At 40.5% G+C, this 25,992-nt stretch overlaps 1 protein-coding gene across 6 annotated transcripts in view; it reads left to right on the forward strand.

Moving 5' to 3' along the window:
- mpp3b (MAGUK p55 scaffold protein 3b) overlaps positions 1 to 25,992 on the forward strand; it is an 80,931-nt gene that overhangs the window by 45,975 nt on the left and 8,964 nt on the right. For 2 of the 6 annotated variants that reach the window (XM_084435015.1, XM_084435016.1), the window contains exons 10-18: positions 19 to 215; positions 444 to 508; positions 1,347 to 1,367; positions 1,964 to 2,005; positions 3,162 to 3,233; positions 3,542 to 3,703; positions 8,347 to 8,427; positions 8,636 to 8,729; positions 9,002 to 9,110. In XM_084435015.1, coding sequence (XP_084291141.1) covers positions 19 to 215; positions 444 to 508; positions 1,347 to 1,367; positions 1,964 to 2,005; positions 3,162 to 3,233; positions 3,542 to 3,703; positions 8,347 to 8,427; positions 8,636 to 8,729; positions 9,002 to 9,110 — 843 coding nt within the window. The remainder of the gene's footprint in view (positions 1 to 18; positions 216 to 443; positions 509 to 1,346; positions 1,368 to 1,963; positions 2,006 to 3,161; positions 3,234 to 3,541; positions 3,704 to 8,346; positions 8,428 to 8,635; positions 8,730 to 9,001; positions 9,111 to 25,992) is intronic. The other 4 variants (XM_084435019.1, XM_084435020.1, XM_084435017.1 and 1 more) reach the window with 3 other exon arrangements.

Raw genomic sequence — 25,992 nt, forward strand, 5'->3', positions numbered from 1 at the left:
ATGTTATGACTCTTTAAGGTTTATTTAAGAGCCCTGTTTGATTACACGCCATATGAAGACAAGGCCACACCCTGCCAGGAGGCAGGACTGCCTTTCACATGTGGGGACATCCTGCAGGTGGTGAGCCAGGACGACCCAACGTGGTGGCAGGCCAAAAGAGTGGGAGACAGCAACCTGCGTGCCGGCCTTGTTCCTTCAAGACAGTTCCAGGAGAGGTACACAACAAAAATCATGTCAACAGTTGGTCTATATATCAACAGTTGGTATATATATATATATATTATTTTTTAATTAAATTCTTCAGAGAAATGAATTAAAACCACAGTTGATTTATTTTGAGTAAGTATTTTTGAGGACACACACTCTCACATTCTGCCGCTATGATTCTTCTAAGAGAAACTTTTTTATTGTAATTATATATTGTCTCTTTCCTAAATGTGCAGACGACTGTTGTATAGGATGAAAATGGGAACACACCAGAGCCCTAAATCACCCAGAGCAACACCATGTAAGTTCTCAGAAACTACTACTGGGTAGCTTAGAGAAATAGGGTACCTACTAATTAACTAGATGTGAATTGCTTGTAAACTTTAAAACAAAATTTCTGAAAATGAGGCAGATATTCAGAAGCCAGGTGGAAGACTTGCATCTTTTTTGAGGTGTGCTGACTAAACCCTCAGAGAAAATGTGAAAGCGTACCTGTCAAAGCCAAATGGAGAAGAATGCTGGTATATTCAGATTAATTCTTTAGTTTTTTAATCCCTTCCTGTTAAATTACCCAGGAAATAGTGTTATTTGCAAGAATTTTTTTTTTTTATGTTCAGACGCTTTCAAATGTTTAAAATGTTTGTATCGATTCAGGTTCACAAACTCTCAATTCGATTCCATTTTTGATTTTATCCATTTAAGCTTTATAATGTTCATTTTGCATACATATTTTTTATCTGCTAATGCTGTAATTTATACAGGCCAGTCCTTTTAACAGTACATTTAAAAAACAGTGCATAGTTCATTCGTTTCTGGAATGGGACTATGCTGGTTGAGCTCTATGTTTTTGATTCACACAAAAAATCATAAGACTCATAAGAGTCACAAGTATCTCATCACATTCAGTACTCAATTCACATCTCACCCCATCTGCAAGAAGTGCTGTACAATTCACTGAAAACGTTTGTAAGATTTTAAGAATATATATCGGCATAGGTTAAATGAAGGGTTAGAATTTATACTTTTGACCAGGCCTATCAGAATTGACAATACTAGTTGCAATATTCCATATTCATTTGCTTTTCATACTTGTTCATGTTACAGCAATTGTGTTTGTTTCCTCATTCTGCTTACCCGAGGTGAACAATCTTGTGAAAAAGGTAGGTGATTTTGACAAAATGTCATTAAATATGAAATGTTAAAAGGTAACACTTTATTTTACAGTGCCCTTGTTACACACTTGTAGCCTACTTAGTATAGTAGTTAGAGTAAATTTTAAAAAAGCAACTAACCATAAACCTAAGCCTGTAGTAAGTACAAGTTGTTAATTAGTTCAAATTACTCTAAAGTATTACTTTTTTGTGTGTAATTAATTACACTGCAACCGTGACACCTTAAAATAAAGTGTAACCTAATGAAATCCAAATATTTATAAATTCTTCTCAAATTCATTCTTAAGTCTGTAAAATGGTATGACGGGTATTAGTTACTAACTTATAATCATGGCTAGTCCATGAAAATAACTACAAGACTCAACATCTGAATACCCAGTACAGGTACTGAAATCACTGCGCTCAGTGCTTGCTGCTTCATTTTGCTGTTGTGGTTCTCTTTGCCTCTCCAATAACTCTGACCTTTGAGTTTCTGACCTACAAAATGTCCTTGTAAAATGTATATATCCCGTCACCCCACTGATTGTCCTCTCCTTCCTGTACCCTTTCATCTGTTGTGTTCTCCTGACCCACCCACCCTCCAGAGGACTGTGACAGTGAGAGCAGTGTCAGTGGACAGCACGTAGGTGAGAGATGTACCCTACACACTGAAATACACTCCATATGGCTTTGGCTCTGGATGATGCTTTGTTGTGTGGTGTTGTGTGGTGTTAATCACTTTAAATATCATCTGGGTTCATTGTGAGCTCTTCGGTGCACTTCACCACAGCAATCAAGCGCTTGGCACATCCTAAGACCCCAGCCATTGGTCACATCTTGACAATCCGCTGCTCCGCTGCTAGCTTTGGACAACTCCCTCTGAGTTTTAGTCTCAATGGTTTTTAGTGTGTGCTTTTTGCTAAGAGGAAGATTTTTCTGTGCTTACTCTTTGTGGTGCTTACTACTTAAAGGGACAGTTTACCCAAAAATTTAAATTCTGTCATCTTCATGTTGTTCAGTTGAGCCTGAATGCCTTTCTTACTTCTGTGGAAGTAATGTGGAAGAATATGCTTGCTGTTTTTTCCCCCAAGGATTCTGAAGTCATATGGTACGTATCTGTGAGGAACACATTTAAGTCATGATTCACACACATATATATAATATAAATATACAGCAATTATTATAGTCTACCCCTTTGCTGTAGATGTCATGTCTCAATATGCTTACTTTCACATATTAAAATTTCAATGATTTGTCATGTCACTTTGACATAAAACCTGACACATTGCGTCTAAAGGCACCATATTTTGCACACAATGGTGCTTTTTTTGTCATTTTGGATTTTGATTGCCGCAGTCCCTATCCACTTTTTTCTTTTTATGGAAAAAAGCAGCCAGTACGTTCTTCAGCATTTCTGTTTTATTGTTCCATTTCCGCCACATAAGAAAAAAAGTCATAATTATGGCAGTTGAAGTTATGAGATAAAAAGACAAAAAAAATGCATTGTATAAATACAATGACAAAAACATTTTGAGAATAATTTCAACTTATCTCATAGTTATGATTTACCAAAGCATGTATTTTTTTTCTTTTGTGATGGAAATGGCCTTCCATAGGAAAAAACAAAACAATTTGAAACATTTATTTTTGGATGAACAATTAATTTAAGTATAAAGCACAGGTGCACTGCTATAGCCAGGGAACTATTGCTTTGGGCTAATGGCTCACGCAGGCTTTGGCATGGCTGATAGCTCATGATAGTCTTTATAGAATTATACTGGATGTGTGATGGTCTAACATTAGTTGTAGTTTCTCCAAAGTGTAAGGCAGTGGCTCCGTCCTGTGGCCAGGCCTTTTCCTGGGAGTTTTACTCAGGTACCACGTTTCTTTCATACTTGTAAGGTAAATGGATGCATTGCTGCTTTAACTTATTCAGGGCATATTAAATTGTACAAAGCAGATGAACAGCGTGCTGCTATTTGACCCTGAGATAAAGCTGTGACATAAAATCAGCTGCAGTGTGAGAGACATGATATTTTTTAGTCTGGAGGATGCACCTCTTTCCACCCTTGTCTTTTTGTCTGATCTTTAATGCATCAATTCTGTCATGTCTATTTCTGATCTTCGTTTTTAGATGTTCTTTTCCTATTTTGATCTATTGGAAAATCTCTCTGCTCTCACAGCTGGTCTAAGGAGAAGCTTCAGGCTAAGCCGCAAGGATCATCAGGGTTCTACCAAAGAGTCTCATTCAGCGGAGTCTGCAGAGAATGAGTTCCTCATATATGATGAGGTGACCCTACATCAGATGAGACCTCAAGATAAACCAAGACTTGTGGTGCTGATAGGTAAGATTCGAGGGATTTCAGAGCAATCTAAATGACCAAATCTTTGCTTGTCTTCAGAATGTAATTTCCTTTGGGGGTTTCTCTCTCTCTCTCTCTCTCTCTCTCTCTCTCTCTCTCTCTCTCTCTCTCTCTCTCTCTCTCTCTCTCTCTCTCTCTCTCTCTCTCTCTCTCAAATTCAAATTCAAATTCAAAGGGGCTTTATTGGCATGAAAGTTTTTGAAACAATGTTGCCAAAGCATATACAAAATATACAAATAAAATATATACGTAATATATACAAATATAATAAAACAGTTATATGAACAATAAAAAATTAAAAAAACTTTACTATATATAAGTTATGAAACTTAACACAATGTTTGGATATATTTGTGTGTGTGTGTGTGTGTGTGTCGGTCACTCACTGCCCCTCAGGTTGTGGCATGTTTGTACATATTGGGCAGCAAGATAAGTTCTGTCTCCTTCTCCCAGGAGAAAGTTTAATTTAGAAATTTCATTCAGGTCTTTGAAATTTGGGATTATATAGTTAAATTTGTTAAAGTAAAGGTTCCTTGTGTCTTTGAACGCTTCACATTGTAGGAGAAAGTGCATCTCTGTCTCAACCTCACCTGTCAAACAGTGATCACACGTTCTGTTTTCTTTTGGTTGCCATGATTTTTTGTCTTCCTGTTTCAATTGCCAATTTGTGATCACTGAGCCTGTACCTGGTTAGGATCTGTCTCTGCTTTCTATCTCTGACAGTAGAGAGATATTCTGCTAATTTATAATCTCTTTTTAGGGTCAAATAACATTCTAGTCTACTTTGGCTTTTAGTTTCTTCTTTCCAATGTTCCAGATAGGTTTCTTTGCATTGTGCTATGATTTGCTTGACTCTGATTGGTGTTTGGAAGGCAGTGTTGTTCTGAGGCTGCTCAGACTGTCTCTGACGTGGGTCAGTTTGCCTCAGTACCAACTGACATAGGGGACTCTTTTCTGGGCTCAGCTCTTGGGTTCGGAGGGCTTTGGAGTGAAGTATGTCTTGGGGGCTGGATTTCAGGTGGTTAAAAAAGTTGAGTGTTCTCTTTTGGATGTTAATTATCAGTGGGTATCTGCCTAATTCTGCTCTGCATGCATTTGTTGGTGTGTTTCTGTGTACGTGTAAAATGTATCTGCAAAATTCTGCATGAAGAGATTCTGTTGGGTGTTTGTCCCAACGGGTATAGCTCTGATGACTGAGTGGACCCCATATTTCACTACCGTACAGCGCAATGGGCTGGATGACAATGTCAAATATTTTAAGCCAGATTTTAATTGGAATTTGGAAGTTATACAATTTTCTCTTTATTGCATGTATAGCTCTTCGAGCTTTTTCTTTTAGTGCATTCACTGCCATGTTGAAACTCCCTGATGCTGATATGGTTATACCAAGGTAGGTATAGCTCATGCTGTGTTCAATGACATCATTATTAATGGTGAATTGATGTTTGTTCTCCTGACATCTTGGGCATTTTTGGAAGATCATGATATTAGTTTTCTTCATATTTACAGCCAGAGCCCAGTTCTGACAGTATTTTTCGACTATGTCCAGCTGTTGCTGTAATCCTTGTTTAGTAGGAGACAGTAGAACGAGATCGTCAGCATAAAACAGGGACTTCACCTCTCTATCTAGAAGGGAGAGGCCAGGAGCAGCACATTGATCTAACTCAACAGCAAGCTCATTGATGTACATATTAAATAATGTTGGACTTAAATTGCAACCCTGCCGAACACCTCTTCTCTGGGTGAAGAAATCAGTTTGTTTGTTGCCAATTTTAACAGCACACATATTTTCTAAATACATAGATTTAACTAGATCATACATTTTGCCCCCTATATACCACACTGTAGAAGTCTGTAAAAGAAACCTTCATGCCAAATAGAATCAAAAGCTTTTCTGAAATCAATGAAACAAGAGAATATTTTACCATTTTTAGTTTGGTGTACATGTTTATTAATTAAGGTGTGAAGGGTATATATATGATCAGTGGTGCGGTGTTTTGGGAGGAAACCAATCTGACTTTTACTTAAGATGGAGTGTTCCTCAATGAAATCTAGCATTCTTTTATTTAGAATGCTACAGAATAATTTGCCTAGACAGCTGCTGACAGAGATGCCACGGTAGTTATTAGGGTCTGATTTGTCCCCACTCTTATGAATGGGGGAAATGAGCCCTTTGCACCAGATGTCAGGAAAACATCCTGACTGTAGAACAATATTGAACAGCTTCAACACTGCAGCCTGCATCTCTGGGGTGCTGCATTTGAGCATCTCGTTTTTAATGCTGTCTGGACCACAAGCTTTCCTCGGTTGGAGAGATTTTGTCTGTGTGATCAATTCTTCCCAAGTAATTGGAGAATCAAGAGGGTTTTGGTTGTCTTTAATTGTTTGTTCTAATGTTTGGAGTTTTTCTTTTATAATATTTTGTTCTGGTCTAATTTGTTTAATTGGTATGTCTTTGTAGAGGTTTTCAAAATGTGCTTTCCAGATATCACCATTTTGGATGGGTAATGTCTGTTGTAGTTTTGTGTTGAACTTGTTCCACATATTCCAGAATTGATTTTGATTAATGGCGTTTTCAATATCTTCAAGTTTCATGTGGGTATAATTTTGTTTTTTGTTCCTAATTGTACATTTGTATTTATTTAAAATGTCATTGTATCTAATGCGTAAGGCCGGGTTGTTTGGTTGGCGGTGTTTTTCATTTGCTATATTTCTAAGGTCCTTTCTGATGGTCTTGCATTCTTTATCAAACCATTTCTCAACATTTTGTCTTCTAATAGGCTTATGTTTCTGTTTTATGAGGTCAGCTCTGATAGCTGCCTTATGGAATATCGTGTTGATGTCATCAATCGCCTTGTTTACACCGTTTTTGGTAGGGACATATTGAGTTTGGTCATATATGAATATGTCATTCATCAGATCAGGTGATTTCAGGGCCATGATGAGTTTGTCTCCACTGTCTGGGGCCCATCTGTAGCCAGGATTTAACTCATACAGCTTACTGGGTTATTTTGTTTTGGGATTTAATTGATCTGGGAGTTTAAAGAACAGATTTATTCGGTTGTGGTCTGAAAGTGGGGATTGCTGTCTGACAGTGAATGCACTGATAGTTGAGGGGTCCATGTCAGTGATTGCATAGTCTACTACACTAGATCCATGAGCTGAGGAGTAGGTGAATCTCCCTAAAGAGTCCCCTCTGAACCTACCATTAACTATGTACAGGCCTAAAGCCCGACAGAGATGCACTATCTCCCTGCCACTTTGATTAATTTCACAGTCGAGGTTGTTCCGATGGGTGATGGTTGGTGTGGTAAACAAGGGGGCCTGATCAAATACATGGTTGTGGCTCTGTGGGTCGATGACATCAGGTTCAATTCCTGTTTGTGCATTCAGATCGCTAGTTAGAAGAACATTTCCCTGGGCCTGGAAATAGGCGATTTCTGAATGGAGAGTATCAAAAATATCTTCTTCAAAATAAGGAGAATCAACTAGGGGTATATATATATTGCACACAGATAGAGATCTCTATCAGTAATGCCAAGGGTTTGATCTATCCTCAACCAAACATGGGATTCACCCTGTTTTACTGTTGAGATCTGACTGCATAGGCCTAGATCTCCTTTGTACCACACCAAGATCCCCCCCCGATGTTCTGCCCTTACGTATGTTTTTAAATTTTATAGATTTTATATTTTAAGGGGGGGCTGTGGCAGGGGGCGGGGCTACAACTGAAGAATAACTCCGTTGACTCGGTCGAAGTCCACAGTAGTCGATTGTCGAGTTCACGCGCGTGATCATAGGTACTAAACCTATGCGCGTGAACTCGACAATCGATTACTGTGGACTTCGACCGAAAACAGGATGTAAATACAGGTATGTGCGCTGGCTGAATAAACATCATTTTTTATATATTTTTTATATATTTCTTTCACATCTACTGCAGTCAGATTCACCTGCGTTCACTCCGAAGGAATCACTCACATGACCTGTGCACTTGTAATGACACATCAAGGATGTTAAGAGGCTAAAAGCAGGTTTAAAACTTGCCCCATTGAAGTCAACAGGGTGCAAATTTTAAAACGAGGATAACACGGTGTAGGCAACACCGATTTTTGTCGTTGTTCTCTGTACTGACAGCACTCCAAATGTACAAAAAAATGAGCTCAATGTTAAAATTTACCAGAGTTCTCCTTTAAGGAGGGGGAAAGTAGCCTTCTCTGGTTGTGTTTCACCATGGTTAGGTGGTGGGCGGGTGGGGAGGGGGAGGTCCAGGCTGAGCTGTTGTGCCTCCTGGCAGCAGGGGGGATTTTCCTGGGGTGGTGGGGAGGAGGAGGTCTGGGATGATCACTGAAGCGTGTAATTGAGGAGAGGGTAGAAGGACTGCGTCCTAGGGCCGTGTCTTTGAGGGTCTTCGCAAAGATCTTCACCTTCTCTTTGTGGAGATGGAGTCCATCATAGAGGTCCCAAATGCAAATGGTTGGGTGGAGGGCCAGGTGGACATTGGGTAAGGTGGCACATCCTCTTCTGATCTCCATATTAATGTCATGGATGGCATGAGGGGGGATGTCTGTCCTAGACTATGACTCTCTCTCTCTCTCTCTCTCTCTCTCTCTCTCTCTCTCTAGGATCTCTTGGTGCTCGGATCAATGAGCTGAAGCAGAAGGTGATTGCTGAGAATCCTCATCGGTACGGTGTCGCTGTACCACGTGAGTTTACTCTTTCGATTAGTTCTATATTAGAGACTGTGGCTGATACATTAGAAGCTGAATCAAAGTAGAACTTGTTCTTGCTTCAGTTTGATGGCCTGAAGTTGAAGAGCTTCTAATCTCAATAACTACATGTCATATATTGCAAATTCAAATATGTGACATTAACTGAAATGATTGTATACTTTGTATAATCATTTTCTAACAGACACAACAAGACCCAGAAAGAGCCATGAGAAGGAGGGCGTAGAATACCACTTCATCTCCAAGCAGGCCTTTGAGGCTGACATACAATCTAATAAGTATGTTATATGAAATAGTTTTAATATGTTGGATGCAGTTTTGGTCAGTATTGTAACACATCTGTGTGACATTTTGTTAAGGGCATAGTTCACCCAAAAAAGTTCACCGTTTCTTGTGTGTTCTGAGAAAGAAAGTCATACAGGTTTGGAACGGCGAGCGTGAGTAAACAATGAGAGAATTGTCATTTTTCGGTGAACTATCCCTTTGATAAGTGTTATAAAATTTTATTTTACTGGCGTTTTAATTGATGACAAATGCATATTGTGTCCAGGTTTATTGAACATGGTGAATATAAGAATAACCAATATGGGACGAGTCTGGAGTCAATTCGGACTGTCCTGGCGAGAAATAAAGTGTGTCTGGTAGATGTTCAACCTGAGGTAAATGTAGCGTTCTCTTATTTTTACTATTGTCAGTTTATTTGCTTTTCTCTGTATTTCTGATCCTCAGATCTTGTGATATGTTGCTATTTTGCCAATTATGCTATTTTAAAGTCTCCTAATTTTGTTTTGGAGGTTTCCTACAACAGCATCAAAGGTCAAAAAACAGTTTAATTTTCTCATAATATACATTGCACATCACCACAATGTTCAATGATTCTCTAATGAATCGATGGATGAATCACTCTCTCTAAATCCCTCCTTTCCGTGAGCTATTCTGCTCTGATTGGCCAAATGGCACAATCTGTTGTGACTGGTCTACCGCATACAGCGCCTGTTGGAAACAAAAACGACCATTACCATAATAACTTTAGCTCCGTCCTGAGGCTTCCTACAACTCAGCGATTGTAAACTAAAGACAGTAATGATGATATCGATTTTACCATATCAATCCGAGCACGAGACTCGAGAGTCCGAAGATGAAACATTGGAAGAACTAGTTATTCAACCTTAACTTCCATTGCAAGGACGACTTGAGCAGGACGTTTCTTAGTGAAACGCTACTCATTTTGAGGTACATTTATAAGATAATTCCTCAGCATTAACAAGAGTATTTCCATCAACAAACTGATGTGAATTTATTGCGGTGCACATGCGGGAACTGTGTCAATAACAGCGCATAATTTTAATTAGTCAAGTCAAGTCATCTTCATTCATTTATATAGCGCTTTTAACAATGTAGATTGTTTCAAAGCAGCTTTACAGAGATAAACGTATAATTTAATATAACAGAGATTGTTTTGGCTTTATAGCGGTTCTTTAATAAAGTTATTTTCCAGCTAAAGTTAGTTTTGATTGATTCGCTTCCGTCGCGACGATCATTTGTTATCAAATTAGGGGCCGCTAAGACGACACCATTCTCTCTACACAGACTTTAAATGCGAACCTGTGAGAAACGCTGATGGCGTTCACATGCGCATTAAGAATTGGTTCTATGGTTATGTGCGTTTGAATATATGTGCGCAGGTTTGTAATTCCCTACAAACCAAGCCTAAACAAAGCACTAGTCTTTTCTTATAAATTTTGATACAGAATTTTATTTTATTTTGTCACTTCGGGGTTGTAACGTCTCAGGGTTGATGAAGAAGATGAAGGTAGGCAAAGATACTAAATATTCAATATTTATTTAAACTGAAGAATATACAGAACAGTGTGCATGCACAAACACAAACGGGCTCGGCTGGACTGGCGTGAAGTGCAGGCTCGGCTGGACTGGCATGAAGTGCAGGCTCGGTAGTGCTGGTGACTGAATTCCGGATGATGGGTGGCGTGGTGAAGATGGCTGGTGTGTGTGGTTGAGTGGTGATGTCATCTTCAGCCTCACCAACGGTGAGGGCTGACCCACTCAACCACAACACATGATCGAGGTAACTGGCGAAGGTTCCTGGAAAAGCTGCTGCTGGGGCTTGCTGGTACAGATGATCATCTAAGCCCAACCAAAAGACAGATTTACAGACATCATCTGACCAGCTTACCCCAGCAGAGAGTTCCAGGAAATCGGCGATGTAATTCTCTATTGGAAGTCCGTCTTGAAAAGTGGTGAGTAGTGAGTGAGCTGGGTAAACCGGGGTGAGAATGATTCCCATGCTGACTCCTTTCTTGGTCGGTTATTCTGTAACGTCTCAGGGTTGATGAAGAAGATGAAGGTAGGCAAAGATACTAAATACTCAATATTTATTTAAACTGAAGAATATACAGAACAGTGTGCATGCACAAACAGAGTGCTAACACAAACAATAACCGGCCAAGACATGGGTGAGAAGGGGAACTTAAATACACAGACAGATGAACACAAGACAGGTGATGCAGATGATGATAATAACTGGAACACAGGTGAGGGAGATGATGATAATGATGAACAGCAGGTGCAGGTGATGATGAAGGAGGATTCTGGGAACTGTAGTGCAGAGACAGACGGTGAAGAATGTGACAGGGGTAGGTACGCGAAACGAATTTCCCCGACAACGCTTTATCTATAGAGTGGTAAAGGGATCCTCCACAGGGAGAGACTAGTTGGCACTTCAGCACTGCTTTGTCATCGGGTCTAGGCGAAGGTCCTTCGTCAGATCTGGATCCGGCAGGCTGCGGGAAAACCTCGGGATAAACAAAGACACTAAAATTAGCGTAGATGCCATTCTTCTTATGATGTAACGAGTACATCAGGATTTATGGGAAGTGTTCCCGGTTCCGGCTGACCTAATCTATGCAGCCTAACATTGAATTATAGAAGTATATAATGTGTTATGTGTATGCTAGGTCAAAGAGATGTGTCTTTAACTGACAGAGTGTGTCTGCTTCCCGGACAATGGTAGGAAGACTGTTCCAAAGTTTTGGTGCTAAATAGGAGAAGGATCTACTGCCAGCAGTCGATTTTGATATTCTAGGTATTATTAACTGGCCGGAATTTTGAGATCGCAATAGACGTGAAGGACTATAATGCGTTAAGAGCTCGCTTAAGTACTGTGGAGCTAAACCATTTAGTGCTTTGTAAGTAATCAGCAATATTTTAAAATGTAGGCAGATGTTTAATAGGCAGCCAATGCAGTGTTGACAAAACTGGGCTAATATGGTCATACTTCCTGGTTCTGGTAAGAACTCGAGCTGCTGCGTTTTGAACTAGCTGTAGTTTGTTTATTAAGCGTGCAGGGCAACCACCCAGTAGAGCATTACAATAATCTAGCCTTGAGGTCATGAACGCATGAACTAATTGTTCCGCATTTGTCAATGAGAGCATATGGCGTAATTTAGATATATATTTTAAGATGGAAAAATGCGGTTTTACAGATACTAGACACATGACTTTCAAATGAAAGATTGAGCACACCCAGGTTCCTAACCGACGACGCAGACTTAACAGAGCAGCCATCAAGTGTTAGACAGTATTCTAGATTATTACGTGTGAACGTTTTTTGTCCAATAATTAGAATCTCTGTTTTTTCAGAATTTAGAAGTAGGAAATTAATAGTCATCCAATTTTTTATATCAGCTATGCATTCCGATAGTTTTGTGAATTTGTAAGTTTCGTTAGGTTTTGAAGAAATATACAGCTGAGTATCGTCAGCATAACAGTGAAAGCTAATTCCATGTTTCCTAATGATATCTCCTAAGGGTAGCATGTACAGAGTGAACAGCAACGGTCCTAATACTGAGCCTTGTGGTACGCCATACTGAACTTGTGATCGATAAGACATCTCTTCATTTACTGCTACAAACTGATAACGGTCAGATAAGTATGATTTAAACCATGCTAGTGCAATTCCACTAATTCCAATATAGTTTTCTAGTCTATTTAAAAGAATGTTGTGGTCAATGGTGTCAAATGCAGCACTAAGATTGAGTAATGTTCACTAATAGCGAGATACAACCACGATCGGATGATAAGAGCAAATAATTTGTGACTCTACCGAGAGCTGTCTCGGTACTATGGTACGGTCTAAATCCGGACTGAAAATCCTCGCAGATATCATTTCTTTCTAAAAAGGAACACAGTTGTGAGGATACTGCTTTTTCTAATATCTTTGACAGAAAAGGCAGATTCGAGATCGGCCTGTAATTGACTAATTCTGTAGGATCAAGTTGCGGTTTTTTAACAAGCGGTTTAATCATAGCCAGCTTAAAGGTTTTTGGTACGTATCCTAGAGACAAAGATGAATTAATGATATTAAGAAGAGGATCTATGACCTCTGGGAGCATCTATTTCAGTAGCTTCGTCGGTATAGGGTCTAACATACATGTTGTCGATTTAGATGAATTAAAGAATTTGCAAAATTCTTCCTCTCCTATAGCAATAAATGAATAAAAATTTTCCTCAGGGAGACTAAAATGCACTGCCTGATGCGATACTGTAGTAGACAGTTGCATAGTTATAATTTTGTCCCTGATATTATCAATCTTATAAGTGAAGAAGTTCATACAGTCATTACTGCTGTGCTGCTTGGAAACTTCTGGGTTTGAAGCTTTCTTTTTCGTTAGTTTTGCCACTGTTTCAAATAAATACCTAGGATTATGTTTATTTTCTTCTAATAGGGTTGAAAAATAAGCAGATCTAGCAGCTTTTAAGGCCTCTCTGTATGCAATCGAGCTCTCTTTCCATGAAATCCGAAATACCTCTAGTTCTTCTAAGCTATCCGGGATGCTGGGATGATGAAACTGATAAGGAAGATTATTGATAAAGCAATCTTTAGTAGCAGAAGTGATAGGTCTAACATATTTATTACACAGAGTCGGCTTTGCAGCCTTGGCTAAATGTAATTTACATGAGACTAGATAATGATCTGAGATGTCATCGCTCTGCTGCAGAATTTCAACGGCATCAACATCTATTCCATGTGATAATATTAGATCTAGAGTATGATTACGACAATGAGTAGGTCCTGACACGTGTTGTCTAACTCCAATAGAGTTTAAAATGTCTTTAAATGCCAATCCCAATGCATCTTTTTCATTATCTATATGTATATTAAAATCACCAACAATTAGTACTTTATCTGCAGCCAATACTAACTCTGATAGAAAGTCAGCAAATTCTTTGATAAAATCTTTATGGTGCCCTGGTGGCCTGTATACAGTTGCCAGCACAAATCTCAAACGTGATTTATCGTTTACACTATATATTTTTACATTAAGCACCAACACTTCAAAAGAAGTATTATTTAAAACTTGATTTCTTAGTGGTTTTGAAAATATTACTATAAATTACAGCAACACCTCCCCCTTTGCCTTCCAGACGAGGTTTATGTTTATAACAGTAATCTTGCGGGGTGGTCTCATTTAAAGTAATGTAATTGTTTGGTTTTAGCCAGGTTTCTGTCAAACACAGCACATCTAGTTTATTATCTGAAATCATATCATTAACAATGAGTGGTTTTGGAGTAAGGGATCGAATATTCAGCAACCCAAGCTTTAGCATTTGCTCATCTGTATTATATCTGTTTTTTTTATTTGTTGAACATCAATTACATTTTTAACCTTAGATGGGTTTGGACGTTTTTTGGATTTCCAAATTCGGGGAACAGACACAGTCTCTATGATGATATCTAGGTGAAAGAGGCTCTATGTGATGGGATTTATCTGACCTTGGTGACGTGAGGCCGCTAGCAGACGGTCGGTTAAGCCGGTCTGTCTGCTTCCTGACCTGGTGCCCAATTTGTCATTTTTTATCTCTAAGACTATGAGCCAAATTACTAGAGAGAAGAGCAGCACCGTCCCAGGACGGATGAATACCATCTCTTTTCAACAGATCAGGTTTGCCCCAAAAACTTTGAGTGAGGACCATTGAGTGAGGACAATCTACTAACTATCTCATCACTCCTGCGAACAGGAAGGGGGCCAGAGCAAATTACAGTGCCTGACATCGTACTTGCGAGTTCACACACCTCTTTAATATTAATTTTGGTGATCTCCGACTGGCGGAGTCGAACATCATTAGTGCCGACGTGAATAATGATCTTAGAGAATTTACGATTAGCATTAGCCAGCACTTTTAAATTTGCTTTGATGTCAGGCACTCTGGCTCCTGGCAAACATGTGACTATGGTGGCTGGTGTCTCTATTTTCATGTTTTGTGTGATCGAATCACCAATTACTAGGGCACAATCAACAGAATTCTCAGTGGGTGTTTCACTGAGTGGGGCAAATCGATTTGTTATGGTAATCGGAACGGAAGAGTGTTTTTTTGATCCGCGACTAGAGCGATCCCTCACTGTCACCCATTTGCCTGGCTGCACAGGCACTAATTCAGCCAGAACCGAATCATGTAAAGTAGAGATGGGGAGTCGACTCCAAAAGAGTCGATTCCTCGACTCTCACTAGCCCTAGTGTCGGAATCGACTCCAGGTCAGGAATCGACTCCCAGTGTCGAGTGTTTTTTTCAAGTTCAACACAGCAACAGTTCATTATAACGAAAAGATTATAATGAATGTAAAGATACGGAAATTAAAACAAAAAGATAAAGAAATGAGAGGAAAAAATAAGTAATGCCAGGAAAACAAAGAACAATAATGTATAGATAGTTTTTTTCTTTTGGGTCTGTTTTGCGGCTCAATCAATCATGATGTGGTTCAATACAGTCAATTGGTTGTGATTGGCACAAAACACTGCAGTAGGTTTTACGAACCAATCATGTACCAGTCCTCAGGGTGAGAGTGGGACATGCCCATAATTGGTAAGTGGTGGTTGATTGAGTGATACTGTTGAGTGATGACTGTTTTTGAATCCAGTAACGTTAACTTATAATGGCAACCCCGACCTCAACCGTGTGGAAATATTTCAACCAGACCGAAGACAAAACTAAAGCAACGCTGTGTTTATGAAATGCAAAAACGGCAATAAAACTGGTAATGTGTTGCAATCAGTCATTAAATATACTTTTTATTTCATATAGGCATTCTTAGAGGTGATTTTTGTTTCTTGTCTGTGTTGATTAATTTTTCAATATTAAACATTTTAATAATGACCTTTACTTATTTGTATACAAAATTAGACGTTTTCTACAGAAGAGCTTTGATATCTATAATTTCCAGGTAATGTATGTAATCATGTAGGTTATCCCTAAATAAGACATTAAAAGACAAGTGCTGTGTAAATAAGAGTATAGTGTTTAGTGTTGTACTTCTGAAAACTGAAGGGAGTAAATTAAGTGTATAACAAAAACTATGTAATGCTTTGTGTGCTTGTCAATTCTTATATATGCATCCTTGTTTCCTTTCCTCTTACCTCCATCCCCTTAGGATGCGAGGATGGAACATTAACATTAGTGAAATGGCATGTACTCACTCTATATGAGTTCATTTTCTATTATTAAATGACAAGTGCATTAAAAACTATTATTAAACAACAGTTATTATTGGTAATAATATAACTAATATTTTTCAATGTTAAACAAAAAAAGTTAAAAAATAAAGTTAAACATGCTTAAGTTAAAGTTCATAGCTTCACTACATTAAAATTATATAAAATAATATACAAAATAAATAGATAAATACACTGTCTAAAACAAGTCTGCTTTTACAAGTTTAATGATTAATACTAACATATTGCACATAAATATGATTTGAAGAAGCTGCGATGTGAAAAGGAGGGGGATTTATAAGGTTTAGTTGATTAAACATTTTAGTATAGGAAACATTTGTATCCTCGCTCTTGACTCCTCAGGAAGCCTCCTCGTTCCTCGCCCTCCTCCCGGTGGAATTAAAGAATTTAGATGTCCTACATGAGAGCGGAGCTCGATCGGTTTCAGGGTCGTAGGACATACGAGCGAGAAGTGAGGAAACGAGGAAGCATATTGAGACGCACCTTCTGAATCCTGACCCTATTTTAATTCAAAGTAAATGGAGTCGAGGAGTCGATTCCACCGACTCCAAAATTAGGAGTCGGGAGTCGGAGTCGACTCCAAAAAAAACGGAACCGAACACCCCTAATGTAAAGAGTTCACTATGCTACGCGCATCCAAAATAGTATCTAAAGCTCTAGCACTCTTACTATCCTCAATTAAAGTTTGGATGCGTGTCTCTAGTTCTGAAATCTTCTCCGTCAGCCTAACTGTCTCCTTGCATTTATCACATATAAATCCTATATTGCCGACAGAGAAGGCTATGCTAAACATGTGACATGAAGTGCAGGTGACAATAAAGGCTAGTTCACACTACAGGATTTTAAGCCTGATTTAAGCCCGATTTGCAAGTTAACGAGCTCACCGACCGGTCGGGCTGTAATCGCGTGCAAATCTGCGGGTGATCCGCGCTGGCCAATCTTTAAGTGTGAAATACTTAACGACGCATCAAAAACGCTCGCTGACACATCGCCGACGCCAGAAAAATATCTAGCATGCCAAATGTCTGGAGCTGTCGGCCGACTCGATAGCCTGTGGTGTCACATGTCGCGACGAGCAACAGCCAATGATCAGCTTGTTATGACATTACAAAAGCCTTTTGTATTTGTAACCATCGTTGCCAAACCACAACAGGCAGCTGCTTTTTCATTATAATGTTTTACTCACTTCCAGCTCTCTCTGACAGACAATCCCTGCTGCCCGCATGTGCTTATCCATCCGTTCACCCATATTCTTTTTTTTTTTTTGGGGGGGGGGTTCTAAACAGATCATTGCGCAAACAATAAATATATATATATACAGTATATATATATATATATATATATATATATATATATATATATATATATATATATGTGTGTGTATATATGTGTGTGTGTGTGTGTATGTATATATGTATGTATATATATATATATATATATATATATATATATATATATATATATATAAATATGTATATATATTAGGGGTGTGCCGGTTTCAGAATTGGTGTGATGGTTATGACGTGAGTCAAATGACAAAACTCATCATCCGCACCAACGTTTTTTGACAAAATTTCAAAGCCTCACCCGTCCGCCATCCGCTGATTGTTTTGCGGTCTATGGACGATGCAGTGCTTTGCTGATGTGAGCCGTAAGAAAGCCCTTGTCTGTTCTAGAAAGGATGCAGCAAAGATATTTAATGCTAATGTATGAGGCATAGGCCTACGCTGAGTTTCATTCATTTACGATGAGATGCGCTCTAGTTCACAATGCAATGCAAGTGAACGCGGCACGCCGGCGCCTCCATGTCACGGTCTATTTGCTTTTTATTTATTAAATACATGCAATTGGTTGATGAAACATTTATTAAGTGCTTGCTGAAAGCAGCACACTTATTGTTCTTCTTAAGTTTTCTAATTATTATTATTATTATTCCCGGGAGATAAATTTTGGCCAGCTCCTGCGCCTAGGCCCTTTGAGACAGAGACACTGTTCCAACTTTAAAACGTCCGGTCAGTACCGGTGTAAGTTGCTCGTGAAGATGACATCACAAGTCCATGTCGTTCATCCGCCATATTGGATTGAACAGAAAGCGAAACTAAATTTTCACAGGTCACAAATTTGGTCCGAAATTCACGAAACTGGACGTACATGATCCTTGGACCAAGCCTCACAAAAGTTACTAGAAGGATTTTTGATATTCGGAAGCGTTTGCCCGTCACAGCCAAACGAAATCGGCGGCGTAGTCGCCAAACAGGAAGTCGTCCATATCTCAGGAACTCTGTCACGTATCGAAACCAAACTTTGTACATGAACTCGGGACTCACATGCACAAGATTTGAATTTTTTATTTTATTTTTTTATTTCAGGCTAATTGACAAACCCATTTACCTATGTCTATGCAAAAGAGTTTCACCTCACACTTTTAATGTTAATGCATTTAGACAGTAGGTGGCACTGTTGTATTACATTTCACAGAGCTGCCAAGTCAGTGTATAGACTGCATTCGTTTTTACTAGGTTTGTCTTAATAAATGCAGGGCCTGAATTTCGTTTTTTAAACTGGGAGGGAATTCCCCGCTTACATGGGTCACGGGGGGATCTAAAGATTATGGGGGGGGGGGAATAACTTTTGATGCATCGGTCTAATTTAATCATCTTCATTTATTAATATCTACAGATTTGTATGCATGAATTTGTGCATTTCCAGTTCTCAAAACAGTTAATAACAAAACAAAACAAAACTTTATACAAAATACATCATCATGATCATGCTCTTCTTCGCTAACCGAACAATTCATTGTTTGTGCGCGCGGGAAATATGCTGCGCATAACAATAGAAAACAAGGAGAAACGCGCAGTCACATGCTCAAATAATCAACAACGTCGCTCTAGATGTGTAAAAACAAGTGGAAAGTGCGAGCGCGCCGCTGTCTCCTTTCCACAAGCGCTTGCTCTCCCGTGGCGTCTGTCGTTGCTATGCAACCATGAACTGCGCTCTCCATGATGACAAGGAAGTATCAGCCCTTGCATTAGCTTTACTACTAGATATACACTCACCTAAAGGATTATTAGGAACACCTGTTCAATTTCTCATTAATGCAATTATCTAATCAACCAATCACATGGCAGTTGCTTCAATGCATTTAGGGGTGTGGTCCTGGTCAAGACAATCTCCTGAACTCCAAACTGAATGTCAGAATGGGAAAGAAAGGTGATTTAAGCAATTTTGAGCGTGGCATGGTTGTTGGTGCCAGACGTGCCATTCGGGTCTGAGTATTTCACAATCTGCTCAGTTACTGGGATTTTCACGCACAACCATTTCTAGGGTTTACAAAGAATGGTGTGAAAAGGGAAAAACATCCAGTATGCGGCAGTCCTGTGGGCGAAAATGCCTTGTTGATGCTAGAGGTCAGAGGAGAATGGGCCGACTGATTCAAGCTGATAGAAGAGCAAGTTTGACTGAAATAACCACTCGTTACAACCGAGGTATGCAGCAAAGCATTTGTGAAGCCACAACACGCACAACCTTGAGGCGGATGGGCTACAACAGCAGAAGACCCCACCGGGTACCACTCATCTCCACTACAAATAGGAAAAAGAGGCTACAATTTGCACGAGCTCACCAAAATTGGACAGTTGAAGACTGGAAAAATGTTGCCTGGTCTGATGAGTCTCGATTTCTGTTGAGACATTCAGATGGTAGAGTCAGAATTTGGCGTAAACAGAATGAGAACATGGATCCATCATGCCTTGTTACCACTGTGCAGGCTGGTGGTGGTGGTGTAATGGTGTGGGGGATGTTTTCTTGGCACACTTTAGGCCCCTTAGTGCCAATTGGGCATCGTTTAAATGCCACGGCCTACCTGAGCATTGTTTCTGACCATGTCCATCCCTTTATGACCACCATGTACCCATCCTCTGATGGCTACTTCCAGCAGGATAATGCACCATGTCACAAAGCTTGAATCATTTCAAATTGGTTTCTTGAACATGACAATGAGTTCACTGTACTAAAATGGCCCCCACAGTCACCAGATCTCAACCCAATAGAGCATCTTTGGGATGTGGTGGAACGGGAGCTTCGTGCCCTGGATGTGCATCCCACAAATCTCCATCAACTGCAAGATGCTATCCAATCAATATGGGCCAACATTTCTAAAGAATGCTTTCAGCACCTTGTTGAATCAATGCCACGTAGAATTAAGGCAGTTCTGAAGGCGAAAGGGGGTCAAACACAGTATTAGTATGGTGTTCCTAATAATCCTTTAGGTGAGTGTATTTATGGAGATGAAAAATAATAAGGCGCCCTGTACAGCTATGATCAGCTGTTCGGTCGAACATTCAATGTTGTTACGCTGCAAGCTGATCAGTTGGTTCGTTGCTGCCGTGCTCTATCACTCGCACACCATAAAGACCAAATTGTTTTTTGTTTCAATTTCGTGATTAAAATGACATAATTTGGAAGCGGATAATTTCTTCACAAACAGCTTATTATGACTCAATGTTAGAATGCTGCACCTACACTCGATAGTGTGAATAAGATCAGCGCAACGCAGACCACTGCATTGACAGCGTGAAACATATGATCTGTCTATGGCCAGGGCTCAGCGGAAGACAGAAAATACCGGTCCAGCGCTGATTGAGGAATTAAATTCGAAAATAAAAGACAGTTTGACATCTTTTTTCTCACATCTGTGAATTTATTTTTTAATCATTTGCTCTGAGATGAAGCGAATATATTTGTGCGGGAATTTCTCGCACTATAAAAGCTAACCTTGCGGGAATGGTTTAAATTATGCGCAATCCCCACATTCCCGCACCGAAATTCAAGCCCTGAAATGGCAGCGGGATGTGTAACTCTAGCATATGGCGCATATGTCATATAAAATTAGGCAAGGCCAAACAGCGTTATCCATGTTGTTGCGATTGCATCGCTAGAGTAAGCTAATAGTGAAACTGATAGCGTTTTTCGTTTAATTACAATATGAGGACTGACGGTAGGCTATAAAAATCAGCGTTTCTGTGTAGGTGATGACAACCATCTTGACAGCAGCAATCAAAGCATCGCGCTAATTACGGTAGACCTTAATTTGAGATAGTAAATTTGTTCCTAATCAAAGGGAACACTCAACCACAGAACAGCTGGGTGAGTTTTGTATTGGCTTATTGGATACAGTAAATGAAGACTGTCAATTTCTTTTCAATACTATTTCATCACCCAAAACACTCCCACTCTCTGCTGTATAACCAAATATTTCAAAACCAACAACCAAGCCACATAAACAATGCCATTGGCACTAGTCTACATTGCAGACATGTCTCTTAATGCACATAACTTTTCACCTTTTTGCACAATCTTGAAAAAAGTAGGCCTACTATTGTTGAAATTCTCAGATCAAGCAAACTTCAACGCACCCTTAATCCACTACCTGCTCACGTTAGTGAACCGCACCCGAGCAAGCACACTTCGCAGTTCCTCTGGAAATGCATTCTAGTTAAAATTAAGATACAATTTGTACAAAACGAAATTCGCTTTAAAGAAATGCTTTCTACAAAGCAAAACTTAATGAAGTGGTTAAAATCATGTCTCACGATTTACAAAACAAAACTTCATTAAGTGGTAAAAACCCAATATATTGCGCATCTTATGATCCCATCTTTTATTACAATTGTTTTTGAGCTAAAATGTAATACACATCATATACACACTGTATATGTTTCTTTTATCAAACATGTTTGGGGCCAGTCAAGGGGTAATTAAACTGCACGATCGGTTATCGGTAATGATACATTGTTTATTATTGCAAATGTTTATTGCTACTGTTTATTATTGCAAATGTTTTTCATTTGTTTAATAAATCTCATAATGATGGCACATCACTATATCATAGTCATAGCTTTTATTTCTATCTCAAATGATTTCGGTCAGGGGGTACTTTGCAAAGAATCAAATACAGTTGGAAACGACGTAGACCAATAATAACACAGACTGTCAACAATAGTTTTTAATTAGTATTTAAACATTCTCTATGATAGAAAATATTTGTAAAAAATATTTTAATAACACGGTTTTGGCAGTTATAGAGTTCTAATGATGGTGTTCAACTATAACCGTCACACCCCTAATAATAATAAAAAAAAAAAAAATATATATATACACTGCTCAAAAAAATTAAGGGAACACTTAAACAACACAATGTAACTCCAAGTCAATCACACTTCTGTGAAATTAAACTGTCCACTTAGGAAGCAACACTGATTGACAATCAATTTCACATGCTGTTGTGCGAATGGAATAGACGACCGGTGGAAATTATAGGCAATTAGCAAGACACCCCCAATAAAGGCGTGGTTCTGCAGGTGGTGACCACAGACCACTTCTCAGTTCCTATGCTTTCTGGCTAATGTTTTGGTCACTTTTGAATGCTGGCGGTGCTTTCACTCTAGTGGTAGCATGAGACGGAGTCTACAACCCACACAAGTGGCTCAGGTAGTGCAGCTCATCCAGGATGGCACATCAATGCGAGCTGTGGCAAGAAGGTTTGCTGTGTCTGTCAGCATAGTGTCCAGAGCATGGAGGCGCTACCAGAAGACAGTCCAGTACATCAGGAGACGTGGAGGAGGCCGTAGGAGGGCAACAACCCAGCAGCAGGACCGCTACCTCCGCCTTTTTGCAAGGAGGAGCAGGAGGAACACTGCCAGAGCCCTGCAAAATGACCTCCAGTAGGCCACAAATGTGCATGTGTCTGCTCAAACGGTCAGAAACAGACTCCATGAGGGTGGTATGAGGGCCCAACGTCCACAGGTGGGGGTTGTGCTTACAGCCCAATACCGTGCAGGACGTTTGGCATTTGCCAGAGAACACCAAGATTGGCAAATTCGCCACTGGCGCCCTGTGCTCTTCACAGATGAAAGCAGGCAGCAGAACGTTGTCCATGGCGTCTCCAGACTCTGTCACGTCTGTCACATGTGCTCAGTGTGAACCTGCTTTCATCTGTGAAGAGCACAGGGCGCCAGTGGCGAATTTGCCAATCAGTTTTCGTGACAAAATGTGGTTTTGGGACTGGATAGAGTCGTTGGGTGACAGAGTTGTTGTCAGCTCGTGTAGTGTGTAACCCCCGTTGCAGAAGATTTACGTAGTGTCACATAGTGTGAACACCACAACGACTTCAAGACTCCAGAGCAAGTCATGTAGTCTGAACAGCACAGCGATCTGCCGACGTTTAAAGTTGTGTAGTGTGAACTAGGCATAACAGGACAAGACATTACTCACCGTGTTTGTTGACTGATTCTTACTCAACTGGGCTTTTTATGAACTCAAAAGGCGCGGGTGCGCGAGAGAAAAATAAATAAAAAATAACTGAGCGCATGGGTGGCGCGTTAACAGGCTAGCAAATCTCTAACGTGTTGTACTAATAATAACGGAAGCTAGCGATGTCAGGCTAATCTGAGATGTTGGGTAAGCTGTTTTTAGTAGTATAAACAACTAGAAATGATAGTAAATGATGGTTCAAAACAGAGAGAAATACGAGGCTAAGACGGAGCTTACAGCACCGAAGCAAACAAACTCACAGCAGGCAGACAGGAGCAATCGATCAGCGATCAGCGATCTCCGAGTGTAGGGGAGCAAGAGGGCCAAATTAGCCGAGCACTAACGTGAATGACTAATGTAACATAAACGTTTGTAAAACAAATCTTGCTCCATCCTTTATCTTTACTCAAAGTAGTAAGAACGACAGACCATCTGCATTAATAGACACAGTTTTAGGTAATTGTGGCCCTCAGATGATTAGCAGAAGTATTTCAGTAAGACAGTGTTAATGTGAGTTCCCTATCGTCCGGTCACTACGACGTACATCGTGGTGATCGACGAATAGGAATCTCGCTAGAGAGGCCAATCTACTTCGAGTGAAACTAAACGAGCCAATGCATATTGGCGTGCAATCATTTGCATCAGCTGTGCAGCCTCGTAGCGTGGGTATTTAACGAGCAGCTGGTGCGATTGCACTTCAGCTTTTTGCTTCGGAGCCGAGCGTTTCGATGCTGTTTAATCTACTGAGTGATCAAACAACGAGGAAGCTCTTGCAAGATGATCTCTCGTGTCTGGCGCATCACAAGTTGTGCAGCTTCTGGATGGGATTGCTGGTCCTTCAAAATTGGAGAAACCTAGCGTTTCATTCAGGGCTCCAGCTGAGGGCAGATGTAGATTGCTGCATCGGAGAGAGGGCCTGTTTCGTTCTGGAAATGAGGGTGATGCTGAGTTCCCACTGTAATAGTGTGTGTGCTTATGCTGAATCAGATTCAGAACTGACAGCCATGCTTTCCCGGGTCTTTCTCGGATGTGCACTGAAAACTTAGCAGTATGGAGCTATATTGGTGCCAAAATATGGAACGCCAAAAGTGCCAAATTCTGCATAAGTTTTCACCTCTCTCGCTACCCACGATGGTGGGGTGGCTGTGCCCTGGCTTTGCTCTGTCCCGTTCGTGCTCTGCGTATGTACGTGGACAGAACTCAAAGCGTCAGGACCTCAGACCAGCTCTTTGTCTGTTACGGAGGCCAGCAGAAGGGAAAGGCTGTCTCCAAGCAGAGGATGGCCCACTGGATTGTGGATGCCATCGCCTTGGCTTACCAAGCTCAGGTTGCATGCACACTACACGAGAGGCGTTGCATCCTCCTGGGCGCTGGCACGTGGCTCCTCACCAACAGATATCTGTAGAGCTGCGGGCTGGGCGACACCTAACACGTTCGCTAGATACTATAACCTACGTGTAGAGCCCGTGTCCTCCCGTGTTCTCACCCTAAACGGGTAGAAGCACTGTGAGTACCGGCTCTGTCGGCTTGCTGCACCCTACTGTGCATCCTTATTGCTCCAGAGTCAAACCTGTTGAGTCCTCCAACACCCTCGGCCCGGACATGGCGGAGCCTCCGGTGCCAGGCCTTTATCCGCTGAATCCTTGAGAACCGGGTCTAGGCTGGGTCCCATATGATTGACCCTACGGGGATCCCATGTGTGTATATTCTCCACGGCTGCTCCTAAACAGAAGCTTGTGTCTTCCCCTTGGGCTAAGTCACCCACTATTCATATGCAGTACAACCCTCGGGTTAGTCCATATGTGTATTCCCACATAACTCTCCGTAAGAATGTGGCTCCCGCAGTGTTCCCCTCCCTCAGATATGGCACGCTTTCCCAGTGTTATCCAATAATCTCACTGTATGGGTTATCACGGAACAACAGTGACAGATACTCTCGGTGTAAGCCCTCTTCTATCGTCCTTCCAGGCAAGAAGTTGTGGAGGCTTACACAGGGTGCTGGATGGGGTGCAGCAGCTGTGGCGCTTTGGTAGGGATTCCTATTCGTAAATCACCACGATGTACATCGTAGTGACTGGACGATAGGGAACGTCTCGGTTACATATGGTAACCCTCGTTCCCTGGGGGAGGGAACGGAGACGTACGTCCCGTCGCCACATCTGCTGCGACCCGCCAGGGCAGCCAGCTCACCTGCTCGGCTCCTCAGCAAAAAACTGAAGTGCAATCGCACCAGCTGCTCGTTAAATACCTGCGCTACGAGGCTGCACAGCTGATGCAAATGATTGCACGCCAATATGCATTGGCTCGTTTAGTTTCACTCGAAGTAGATTGGCCTCTCTAGCGAGATTCCTATTCGTCAATCACCACGACGTACGTCTCCGTTCCCTCCCTCAGGGAACGAGGGTTATCATATGTAACCGAGACGTTACCCGGTTAGCCGGAGACCTACACAATATAAAATACAAAACTATCTATTTTGAACACCGGTAGAAAATACATCAATAAATATTCATACTTACAGTTTGTGATTCTGAGGAGGAAGCTGGTCCAAATAAACTGGGTACTGACCAATCTTTCAAGAGCAAGCGTGTCCATGTCTTTCTTTCTTCAGTGGAATAGAACGTAAGTTTTTTGAGGAAAACATTTCAGGATTTTTCTACACACAACGGAGTTCAATGGGAACCAGTATATTGAAGTT

The sequence above is a fragment of the Rutilus rutilus genome (genome assembly GCF_951802725.1).
Source record: "Rutilus rutilus genome assembly, chromosome: 16".
Lineage (NCBI taxonomy): Eukaryota > Metazoa > Chordata > Actinopteri > Cypriniformes > Leuciscidae > Rutilus > Rutilus rutilus.